Below are 12,920 nucleotides of genomic sequence, written 5' to 3'. Positions count from 1 at the left end.
TCTTGTTTGCACAGAAAAAATTGAATGTGCTTTCTGAGTGTTGCACCACACAGGCACTGAACTGTTCGGCTTTAAAAATGCACTGGAGTGAATTTATGCCCATAATCAACTCGAGCATCTCTGTTGGTATCATGAATCATTAAAAACCTCATTTGCAACCCCAAAAGCAAAACTGTTCTCAAAATTAAGTAGAGCTCCCTAGCTACATACTTAAATGAGATTAAAGCGGCAGGGCTCTGGGTGATGGATGGCTCCCTTTTATCATCACCAGGAGTGACTGTTTGCTTAGAAGAGGGTCTTTGATCTTACCTCCCATTTTTAAATGTGGTAGAAATAAGCAATCTCCCAAAGAAGACAGATTTCATGGAGACTTCCTGGCTCACAGCACAGTCTTGCATGTACCATTTAATATTATGTTACTACTCTTTCAAACTGTTTAGAGGTTACTTCAGTGCAATTAAACTAATTCCAGAATTGAAACACAGCAGTTTGAGGGTTGCTAGTCATGAGGTACAGAGAGAGAATTTTTAAAGCATTTACCAATTTTCTCCTGTGTCCTAAGGAGATTTTTGGGTGATGTGTGTGAAGGACTTTGCTTGCCTAGAGATCAAAGGACCAGCCGCCTGCAGGATCCATGGAACCACAAGAAGTCATTTCCACATATAAAATGCTGTGTGCATTAGACGACAGCCAGACATGAATCACTTTTACAAGATTTTGCAATGGAAGACAACTAATTCACAGGAGTTTTAGAGACTTTATTTATGTATAAACAATTTAAACACTTTGCCATAAATTATCTTTGCCTGTCTCTAGTCTTTGCTTAGCAGCAAATTAAAATTAATATAAAAACTCAATGAACAATTCATACATGTATATTACAAAAAAGTTCTTGTACCAAAGTTCTTATTAGACTTTTTTTTTTCTTTTTTTTTTGTTTTTTTTTTGTGGTGACCGTAATGTGATTGTCTCAGTTTCTTGACCAAACAAACACACTAATAATTTTTAAATCTGAAACAGTGATTGTGCCTTCTGGCTGATGTATGTACAGGGTGATCTGACGTGGTGCCCATTTGCAATAGTGTAACACAATGCCCACAGCTCTACTGGAACTGATACCAACAAACTACTGAATCTAAACAGACTACACCCTGTAACTGTGTTATACTGTCCACAATGGAAATCTTCAAAGACAAACAGAGTATGAAATTTATCTGTAGTGATTTATAGCCACCATTTTGAATGTAACTTTACACTCTGCCCTCTTTGAATAAGTTAAGCTTCAAGCCAGACAAGTGGAGGGTCAGAGTGCAAGTGTGGTTTTGTTACTTTTAAATATATTTTCCTTTGCTATTTCCAGTGCGCTCTCACTTGCATTTCATTTGTCCTCCAGTTGCTACACACAAATCACCCCAAAGTCATGTTTTAAATGCACCTGTATTTTGCTTTAAATGAAAACCTCTTGGATATTTATCAAACAAGCAGTCTGAATCATCTGTGTTTCATCAGCTGGTTAGTGAAAGTGGCCCACTTGGATTTCTTAGTTTGCTCACGTGTGAATGGAGTGAGGTAATACAATACGAGGCCTTCTTTTTGTTTTTCTTTAGACCCAGAACAAGTGGGTAATATTTCAGGGGTACTTTTTAATTTGTACGGTTAAGAGTTTTCAGTCTGGCTTTAGTCCACTTCAGGATGTGGTTTTTAATCACTTGAACAGTAGCATTTAACTCAAAAAATATGAGCTTTTTTGCCACTTCCTATCCCAGAGTAGCTCAGCCTAGTGCCCCATTTAGGTCTTCATCTCCTTAGGAGAGGAGATAACAGTTATGACTACTGATTCATCCAGCAAAGGATGACAGCAGGTTAATTTGTTACCTCTTTCCCATTTCATTCTGTCTTAAAAACTGGATGTTGCTGCTACTGTCTGCTAGCTCTGGGTACTGCTCCACAGGCAGGACATAATATCCCTCGTAACCTTGAACCCTTCCCGTGTTCAGGAGCTGCTGCCTCTCTCCGTCTGTCCATACGCGGCTGCCCTCTCGTCCGTCCCGCGCCTTCTGCTGCTCCTTGGCCCAGGCCGAGGCCAGGGCTCGCTGCCGAGCCTGGTCTAACACTCTGGCCTTCTCCTCGTCCAGCGTGTCGGCGGTCAGTCCGTAGCGGATGTTGATCAGCAGGGTGGAATGCTGAAACTCAACATTCGTAAACCTTCGAGTCCTCCCGCTGACAAGCAGCGTGGGCTGGGAGACGGTGACGTTGATGCCGCTGTCCAGGACCTTCCTCCCGCTGGTCATGGCCAGGGTGACGAGGTCGCTGTCGGCCGAGCCGACCTTCACGAAGTAGTGGGTGTCCTTGCCCTCGATGCTGTAGTGCATCTTCTCCAGGTAGTGAGCGCCGTTCAGGACAGAGGCGATTTTCCTGCTGTCGTCTGTGGCTATGCTGGAAACGCCAGTGGTTACACGGCCTTCCTTCACGGCAAACATGATTCCTTTCCCCACGATGGGAGTGCTTGTGGCGAACCAGTGACCTGCTTTTTCTCTAATTTTGGCATGTAATCTTTTAGATATGACCTGTCCCTCCAGAGCCATGAAAGCCTGGTTGTGTCGTTCTGTTGTCTGTTGCACTCCTGTAATTAGCTGGGGAGAGCAAAACAAAACAAAACAAAACAAAACACCAAAGAAGATGCAGGTCTGAACAATACTCATTTCAGAGACAAATAATGATCTTTGCTTTGCTTTTTTAAAGGAAAGACATGCAGAGATAAGTTCTATACTTCAAAAGACCACCCTCAGTTATCCATCCATCCATCCATCCATCCATCCATCCATCCATCCATCCATCCATCTAGCTCTTGTTCAGAATCAGGTAAATACTCATTCAGCAAATTATTCTGTCATCTGTAAGACCAAATAAAATATTTCTCATCACCCTCTGTAGCATATATGCACCACACTTTGCAATTTTGGCCAATCATATAATGCCCAGTACAAGAATAAGAAAGACCCAAGTCTAGCACAATTTTAATCAGAGCTGAAAGCAAATAGAATTAATGTATTAAAAGGTGGCATTTAATTTGTGGACACTTTTCCCCAGAGATTTCAACCAGTATATATAAGTAAAATGCTTATGAATGTAAATTTTTTTTGAAAATAGATGAAATTTGGGCCCAAAAGCGCCAAAGCTTCTTGAAGAGGGGGTCTGGACTCTCAAATGACTTAGAAGCCTGAGGAGGTGGTATGCCCAGGTTTATATGATAATTTCCATTGTATTACCACAAAAATGAAGTAAGTCTAGCAAAGAGTAGGTTTGGAATTGGCCTAGTACTCTTCTAAAGTTTATTAATGGATTGGAATTTATTATAAAAGTTAAACCCATATACTATTGTGCACCCTTAACCTGAAAAGTAACTACAAATGCTGTAACTGAAGTTAAACGGAGTAGCAAATCAAAACCTCTAACTAGAAAAATGACAAAAAATGGTAAGAAAACCTCTTACAGGATGAGAAGTAGAACCCTTTTTTACCAGTAAAACAAGTACCAACCTAAGCTTATTGCAACACATTATTAGGATGGTTTTACCAGAGGTACAAGAGATGATAAATCACCCTGACAAAGTCTCCCTTTGTCATTGCTAATCAAGTTAATCAAGTTACAACTTGTTAATCAAGGAATAACTCAATAAAAGACAAACTAATGACACTGTAATTATGATAACAACGAAGGCTGGCAAGAAAGGCATATGTTCATTAGTATAAAATCTAGCTATACCCACTTCACTTTACACTGAATTAAATGCTTGGCCTTCTGTGTAACTACAGAAGAGCCAGCAATTCTATCCATAGAGTGGGGCAGATTTATCCAAAAAAGTAACTTAATAGTTCTGCCTACCTGTCCATTTTCACACGCTTGACTCTCAGACAGCTCGTATGGTGGTGACACAAAGTACATTTTTGCTCTGGGGAAACCAGGAATGATGTTGCTAAGCTGAAATCCAAACATCACCAACCAGCTCTTGACATCTAAAAATCAAAAGAAAGCAGCCAAGTGAGAAACACACATGTGTAACAAATAGAGGAAATAAATTAGGAAATCCATCTTTGACATCCTTAATTTAAAGTAGCAACTGAAGTCACAATTAATATTATAGTGTGGAACTTTACAGAACTGTAGAAATCCACCATGAATAGGCACAGGAAATACTGGGTTGAATTTACCCTAAATAATTCATCAGGGATATACCAGCTCTTTCATTCTTTTCCATTAGAGCACATGAATTATCCAAACATTTTACAGTATGCAGTACTTGTTCCATCTCTGACACCTTCTGATGCGGCTACTATATGTAACCTATAAACTGTATTGTATAATGATGTTTTATTAGGTTAACACTCTAAAAACATCTGCAAAGTCCTTTGGGGAAAGTCATGGCTTCTCTTCTATGTCCTACTTCTATCAGCAGTCATCGGGTCTCAGGAGGCTCCATTAAAAGCAGTGAGAAGCTAGACTTGTAAATCAGATGTCTAAATTTAGGCACCAAGAGTATCCTCCCCATCCCTCCAGGGAAAATAGGAGCTGTGTGGGAGGGTTACAGCTCAGCTCTGAGGTGAGCCTCGGCAAGTTGCAGATGTGGGTTCAACCGGGAAAACTCTGCCCTCAGATCTAGCTGAAAAAGTTAAGTAACTAAGTTAATAACAGTAATTCTCACTCAGCAGGTATTAAGAACTAATGATGTATTTTAGCTATCCAAATGACGCTTTTAACAAAAAAGAAAAGAGTCTACGACCCCATTTTACATTCCAGTTTCCTGAATTCATGAGCACTTTTTCTTAAAAACCTCTCCTGTCTTTCCCAGCGGCCATCTCTTCTCGCTGGCCTACACTGGCTCCTGATGCTGCTATTGCCACTTCTGAGAGCTGAGCTGTTGCAAAGCCTGTTTTCCCCAAAAATCCTTTTTTTCTTAGCCATTCTTATTCTAAAATAAGTAGTAAAATACTCTGCCTCTACAAAGGTAACTGTATCCACCTCCCATCACACAGTGCTGACTGTATTTTTCCTGAACCTTTGGACAGCACAGGCTTACTGCTCCTTATAAGGCTTCAATCTAATTTATGGTAAGATGGCATCTCCTGAACAATTCACTAGGCTGCTCTAATTCCACAGAAACCAGAGGAGGACCTATATACAAAACAGTTACTGTTTTGCAGAGCTAATGTGCTTTGCAGCACTGCAATTGCTACAGAAATTTGTTTTCAGCAAAACCTGTAAATAAAGCAGTGTCAGGGTTAACAGTAAGAATGGATGGGGGGGAGGGTTTTTGGTGGGTTTTTTTTGTTCTTTGTTTTCTTTTTAAACTATGACAACAAAGGTGCCACCATAATCACTTCTTGTCGAAGATAATCTGTTTGGTCCTACAGCAACAAATATCTGCACCACCGATGAAGTATTTTTACAGACTACAAGGTGTGTGTTGTTCCTAAATGCAATTTATCTTATTAGATTTCATCTAGTGGATGGATAAATTAAATAAATACAATTTCACAATGTAGCAAAATACAATAAGATGATATTGAAAATCAAAATCAAAGGGTGGTGGATGAAAATAGGACTTTTGTTGAATTTCGGAAAACAGAATTTGATCCCAAGGTAATTTTAGTCACCAGTATTTTCACACTATCAGATACAAATTGCATTATCTCCTAACTGCAAAGTAGCTCCACTAGAACCTGTGGTGTGTTACACCTACTATTAGGTTGCAATGTACTAATGAAACTTGCTATGATTTCCTTTGAAGAAGATGCACACTTTTCTTGAAATTCAAATCACTCCTAAAATTAAGATCATTCCTTTTTAAAAATGGTATCACTACTCTAATTATTGTATACTGCATATTCTATTCTGAAAAAAAGCTTTTCCTGAAGACATATTAATTACCTCTCCTTTTAGAAACTGCCAGCAGTTAGTTCAAGTACTGTGTGATGTTACTAAGTGAAAAATTATTCCTAATTCAGAAAGGGTTACAAGTTTTACCCAATTCTAACATGTGTGATCAAAATTACTTTTGTTTCTCGGCTCTGCACGATCCATAACACTTATTAGTCTTTCAGGATGAAATAATCTTTAAAAACATCAAGGATTTCATTTTAAAGACTGAAGACTGTTTGCATATTAAAAGTTAAATGGAAAAAAGAGGTTTAATTAAATCCATTATTGGTGCTAATTCATAATGTGCCCATGGGCTCAGTCAGTAGTTCATTTTGAAAGTAGCCCTGAAAGAAGGGGATCGGAGCAGTTCTGGTTTGTGATTCTGAACCAACCTGCCAGTGATTTCTATACATGACTTCACTTTTCTCAATACAGAATTAGAATGAACACATGTTTATATAGTACTAATTCAATACGAAGAGCACTATGGCTGTGCTGAAATTTTATATTCAGGCAAACTTATTTTTATTTTTTCCCTCCATAATTCGTCATAGCTTCTCACTTAGAGTCCTTCGTTCAGGGAAGGGCAGTATCAAGGAATCAGAAATATCCAGTCCTTTTCATAGCACAAGAAAGGAAAATGACTCAAACGTGATGGGAGGATTGAGCAAAGGGCTAGTAAGGAGAAGCTGGATTTCTTTTCCAAATCAGCTTCCAAGCTGTAGTGCTATGTATGAATCAATGTGAAGAAGTCTCACCTGTTACATAATTCTTTAGATCCAGCTCATTGCTGAGAGGGTTGTTACTCTTGAACATGTACAGATTGAAAGGAGCAGGTTCCTTGCCAATATTTTTCCACATGGTGTAATCAGGAGATGTCCAGCGCCCAGCCAGTACATCATAGTCCCTTTGGGTAAAGTGCACAAGTTTGGTTAAAGGATCGTACAGCCCTCCGTGGAACCCAATGACCAGCTGGAAATCTGGGTTAGAGTCGTAATAGATCTCCCCATAGGCCGTGTACTGGAGCTGTTTGATCATGAGGCCATTGATGCTGAACACGGCTAATGGAGTGCCTGTGTTATCAGAGGCCACATAATACTCTTCCCCACTGCTGCTCTCCATTGCAAAGAGGTGGCCTTGCAGATCGTAGTACAAAGAGGTAATTTCAGAGTTGGAATGGTTGTAGACATGAGTTACCCTTGTTGGGTTGTGAAGATCAGCATAGAAGTACTGTAGATGATGCCCCAGGTTGGTCTTGCAGGAAGCCCTTCGGCCCAGTCCATCGTAGCGGTACTGAACACTCCACCCATTTGCTTTGTTGTAAGCTCTTGTCAGGAGCCCTTTGGAGTTGTACTCAAACACATCCGCTCCCCGCTGCCACAGGAACCCGTCGTCATCGATCTTGTACGGGATGTCCCCCAGGCGCGTGATCCTGTCCCTGAGGTCATAGCGCAGCGGCATCAGTCGGACGCTGTTTCCAGGATTCAGGAGGTGGAGGTTCCCGTTCAGGTCGTAGCTGTAGCGCCAGGTGGGCCTGTCATTGACTGCCACGCTCTGCAGTTGCCCGTCTCCATCGTAGTCATAGGTGTACTTGGTCGTGTTGGCGTAGGGGCCGAGTTTGAGCTCCCTTTTGGTGACCCTTCCCATGCTGTCATACTGCACAGTCATCCAGTACATCAGGGACCGGAACATTTCGTACTGCACTTCTTTAATGCGCCCGTGGGTATCAAAGTGCTTGCTCAGCGTCATAACTGCTGTAGTGATAATTTGGTTTATATCATAATAAATAACTCCAAATTTGCCAAAATGCTCTACTTTGCCAGAAATCTCATCGTAACGGTAAAGGTCAACTGGAAGAGGCGTCTCACTTATGATGGGTTTGATGCTTGCAATTCGGAAGCTGTTGTCGTGATATGTGTAATCAAACCTTGCATTGACCATTCCTTCTTCAGAGAACCTGTAGATTTGTTTGTCAACAAGAGGACCAATTTTCCGATAGCGAATTGTACAAGAAAATCCTCCACTTTGCAAATTCACCATTTTTAGGACACCTGTAGTTTCGTCATATCCAAAAGTAACCGCCGTGCTGTCATAAACAATTTCAGACAGCTTGGATAGCTTTCCATACTTGTAGAAGACTTGTCGGCCAGTACCTAAAAACGATGTTTTCAGAATCCTCCCGTCATCGCTGTAATCAAAAATGACGGAGGCGTTGCTTTCGGGGGGGTTATAGATATTCCTGATGTAGCCGACGGAGGTGTGAGTGGACATGCTGTGCCGAGCCACGCTGGGCATGGTGACGGCGTGCAGGCGGTCCGAGGAGTCGTACTCGAAGATGTACTGTCGCTGACTCTGCAGCAGCAGCACCATCGACTGCAGGGAAAACAACAACAAACACTTACCAGCTATCAGCATGTGGCCTGAGAGAGGGCACTGAAGAAAAGTTTACTGGAGAGGCACTAATGTTAAATGAGCGCAAAGAGAATCACATAGACTAGTCAGAGGCACAGAGCTGCTCAGGAATATTGTCACATTGCCAGATGAGAGGATCTGCTCCTTGGAAATCAATATGCTGACGCTCCAGAGAAAGTGTAGGTTAGCAACCTGTGAGCTGTCCTCCCTGTAGGAGGACTTTTTTTTATTTTTTTTTCCTGGGGAATGCAGAGGAGCTAGATAAATGACTTGATTTATCTTTCTGCCAGCAGTTGTAATTCACAACTGTTACTGTGAAATATGTGAGGAACTAAGCAGAGAACATCAGCTCTGGTTTACTTAGAACAACAAGAAAGGAAAAGAAAAACAATATGTGGCTTTGCTTTATTTAAGACACTTTTATGACTGAAGTGTGCTAATTAGGCTAAGTAAAAAAGCACTACCATACTTTCATTTAATAAACAATTAGAGATGAATTTCCTGTTTCTACATGAACCTTTTGTCAGGTTTAGTCATGCATTTTTGGGCTTAATTAAGCCCATTTCATTGTGTTAATTTATTGCCATTCTATGGCAGGAAAATATTAAAAGACAGAAACCATGAACAAAGTATCTCCCATTAAGAATTAGTCATATGCAGTTGACTAATTGAAAAATAAGGAATTTTGGGACCAGGTACAAAGGGATTGTTAACAGCTGGGATACATCAATTTTTAGCTACTTTGTGTATGTGTGTTACGTGTTATGAAGCCGGATAGAACTTTGTGTCCTCGTAGCTCGTGTCAGGAGGTGACACACCAGCACCTACGTTTTCCAGGTAGGTGTAGCTCCACACTTTGCCGTCGGCGAACATGCGCGACACGATCCTGCCCTGCTTATCGATATCCGTCCTCTCGCTCATGGCCCCGCGCTGCAGCCCCGCCAGGCGCCCATTGAAGAAATAGGACACGTTGACAGCAGCCAGGCCACTGCTGGGCAGCCACAGGAAGGGCCGGCCCAGCTGGTCGTAAATGATGCGCAGCGTGAATTTCCGGTGGTCGTCGTAGATCTTCTCCGTGCGGATGTTGCGGTCGTAGTCGATGGACAGCAAGTTCCTGCCGTGCACCTGCGGAAGGAAAGGAGGCTGCACTCAGTGCGTGGTGGGCACGCCGTCCCTCTGGATTTACAGCGGGAAAACAGGATGCACAACAGGGAAATCCTTTGGGAAAAGTGTAGGATTCCTGTTCACTGGCTTTTGCTTTCTACTTAGTAGTGCATTCAAATTTTTTTGAGTTTCTACTGGGGTATTTCCCATCTCCTGCAACGTGGGAGATGATATCCTACAGAAAAAGGCTTCTCTTATGGACAGAACAGACAGACGCTGTGCACACCTTGGTCTTAAAGTGCAGAGAAACAAATTATTCTGCATGGAATATTTTTCTACTTATTCTGTTTTACTTTTCTACTATTTTTCTTTTGGTTTTGTATTTCTGCTATCAAATTTCTTTCCCCTTTTCCCCTACAATCACTTTAAGAACAACAGAAGAAATTTTTATGCCTTCATTGAGGTTTAGCCACTTGGCTTCTGTAATTGCAACACCCTGCTTAGAATTTGTTCATTTACTATTTTCTTTGCTTACTTCCCAAATATTCAACAGATTCTTCACGTGGGATGGGCTTAAAAATACTGATCATACAGGTTGGGAAAGATGGACTTCAAGTGTTGAAAGCAAAGGTGCTAAACAATTAGGTTAAGTATTTTTCTTCACCCCCAACTCCTCTTTTTTTAAAATTTTCATTCAAAGTACAGCAAGAAGTGTTTCAGTGCTAGATTTTTTTTTTTTTTTTAAATAAAAGAGCAAAACAGAGGCAAAGGAGAATAAGAATGCCAAATGAGGAGGCTCCTAGTGAGAGTTCTATAATGAGAGATACATAAATATATTCACTGGGGGGTAAGCCAAAGAATTCAGGCTAATGCTGTAATCTGATAAAGCTTCTTAAGTAATTTAATTGTAGGTGCATCATTAAGAAAGTAGAAGTTTTTAAATTAGATATAATTTCAGTGCAATGACTGCTTAAACAGTATTCATCAGTTTCTGGGAATTTGTTCTTTAGCTTATATTTTCCAGTGGCTTTGATTAAGCAACGTTTCCTCTTATCCAAAATTAAACTGTACATCAAAAAATATGTATATTAACCCTGAGCCTTTCTTGAGGACATAAAAGTTATTCTGATATATATTCACTAGCAGGGGTAAACCCAATTCCCACCACAACCAACTCAGTAGAAATTCAGTTATACAGACACATTTGAAATTAATACAATTTTGTGTTTGTAAAGAAATAATTATTTCAAATTATCGCTCATTATCCTAATTTTTTCCATTAATGAAATTAATCTCTTTAACAGTTTGCATTTCCTCAGTGGGCAATTACTAGGAAAAAAAGCTCTTTTCTGTGGGTTTTCCCTAAGGTTATCCCAGCAACAACTTGCCCTGTGATTCACAGAAAAGATATTTTTTTTAAAACACCTTGTGGCAAAACAAGTCATATTCTGCTCTCCCCTTGTAATGAAAACAAAGCCAGGGAAGCCAAACTCAACATCAGTAGTTTCTCAACTGATTGCTCTTGTTTTGAAGGATCAACCCTGATGGCAGAGACATTAAAAAACCCCTTTTCATCAGCAGAAGAGAGCTTTCACTTCTCAAAAACATTTAGCTATAGAATTGAAGGGTTAGTGTATGCCTGAAATAGTCCAAGTTCTTAAGGTTGAGCAGATTTTCTAAAAAGAGAAAAAAATGTCTTTCAGATAGATTATGAACTGAATTTTAGCTTTGGGGGCTTTGCTTGTTTTGGTTTTTTGTAACTTCTGAAGCTTCATAAATCAGCCAGGATTTCTGGGGTTCATTCCCTCCATTACAGTAACTGCAGTAGTAATTTGCATGAAGGAAAGTCTGACTCCAGGTAGCCTCTCTTTTCTCAAAAACATAATAATAGTTATTTGGTTTTGCCGTAGAAAACAAAATTAGTTTTAAAAATAGGGTTTTAAAAATGATTACACAGACAAGAGCTGTGCAGACACGCAAACATCACTTGGAGATGCACACACGAGTATCACCTGCTTGGATAATTCAGTAACTTCATTTGCATTTGTAAAATAAGTAAAACCAGAGACTGTAATTGCAGTATCATATTAATTATAGAAACCCAAACAGGCTGACAAATTCCCACCCTTCCTGGGAACACTAATAGCAGTCACAAGTATCAGGACTGCAGATTACCCAACAAGCCCTTTCTCTTTTGTTCACTACCCACGTGCACATCTGGTTTTCCCTCGGCTGCTGCTGAAGAGGCTGTAGGGACGAGCCCTTTGTGCCTTGGAAAGGTCTGGCCACAGAAATCACTTACATGATGCTGCACCATAATAAAAACTCTTCAGACAGGAATCTTATCAAGACTTTATCTGAAACTGCTGCAAGACACTGAACGTGTGCTGCATCAAACAGCAGCAGACAGTGAGTGGGTAAGATAAAGGTGCAGTTCCTTTCTCAGGTTCATGAAATGTGCCCAGGCAGGTGTGAAGAGATCGACACGTCCTGCTGGGATGTGCCTAAAGCACGGATGGGCAGAGCCTGGGCTCAGGCAGCACCACTGCCTGAGGACTCAGAATCATCCAATGCTTTGGGTTGGATGGGACCTTCAAAGATCAGCCAGTACAACCCCTCTGCACTGAGCAGGGACATCTTCAACTGGAACAGGCTGTGCAGAGCCCTGCCAACCTGACCTTCAGTGCTTCCAGGAATGGGGCATCTACCACTGCTCTGGGCAACCTGTGCCAGTGCCTCACCACCCTCAGCAGAAATTTCTTCTGTATACCTAGTTTAAATCTACCCTCTCTTAGTTTAAAGCTGCCACAGCTTGTCCTATCACAATAGACCCTAAAAACGTCTGTCCCCATCTTTTTTATAAGCCCCCTTTCACTACTGAAGCACAGGGGCATGGGCTCCAGCAAACACTCCTCAGAGTACAGCGAGGTGAAGTACTCAGCTAAGAGGTGAATCACACAGAATGCCCACCCCTCCAGGCACACTGGATCTGAACTGGGGCTCCAGGAGATGGCCCTGGTGCTCTGTCAGCTCTGCAGCAGTGCCCTGCTCTGTGTCACTGTGTGCCACAGCTGCCCCTGCTTGCCACCTGCTCCCCACAATGTTCCAACACACTTGCTCTGCTTCATTCACTAAACAATTTATAAAGATGAATTAGAATAAATGAGATGCAAATAAATTCTATGCTTTCTCCCTCGTTTTCAAATTTCATTTTTAGTCCACTCAACTTGTGATAATCTCATAGTGATTTTCATTTAAAAGAGCTAAATGGGTATGTGATTATTGTTACAGGAACTAACACGAGACAATTAAATGTTGAGGTGTTGCTAGATAAAACATTGTTTTGATTTCCATAAACATGATGCAAGAAAACCTATCTCAGGCAAGGCTTCAGCACTAAGATGTGTTTAACTTCAGCCAATTACCACAAGTACCTCTATTAGATTTTTCGTATTGAGAGTTAGGATTACTGCAATTTCATTTCA

The 12,920-nt window shown here is 41.0% G+C and overlaps 1 protein-coding gene across 5 annotated transcripts in view; it reads right to left on the bottom strand.

Moving 5' to 3' along the window:
* Window positions 1-737: 737 nt before the first annotated feature.
* TENM2 (teneurin transmembrane protein 2) overlaps window positions 738-12,920 on the bottom strand; it is a 740,257-nt gene continuing 728,074 nt past the window's right edge. For all 5 annotated transcript variants that reach the window (XM_048319587.1, XM_048319586.1, XM_048319590.1 and 2 more), the window contains 4 exons: window positions 9,160-9,456; window positions 6,678-8,292; window positions 3,886-4,016; window positions 738-2,633 (listed from right to left, as the gene is read on the bottom strand). In XM_048319587.1, the coding sequence (XP_048175544.1) occupies window positions 1,872-2,633; window positions 3,886-4,016; window positions 6,678-8,292; window positions 9,160-9,456 (2,805 nt within the window). In that variant the 3' untranslated portion in view covers window positions 738-1,871. The remainder of the gene's footprint in view (window positions 2,634-3,885; window positions 4,017-6,677; window positions 8,293-9,159; window positions 9,457-12,920) is intronic.

The sequence above is a fragment of the Corvus hawaiiensis genome, chromosome 15, assembly GCF_020740725.1.
Source record: "Corvus hawaiiensis isolate bCorHaw1 chromosome 15, bCorHaw1.pri.cur, whole genome shotgun sequence".
NCBI classification, from domain to species: Eukaryota; Metazoa; Chordata; class Aves; order Passeriformes; family Corvidae; genus Corvus; species Corvus hawaiiensis.
The sequence above is the reverse complement of the archived record's forward strand: the minus strand, read 5'-3'. Positions and strand labels throughout refer to the sequence as shown.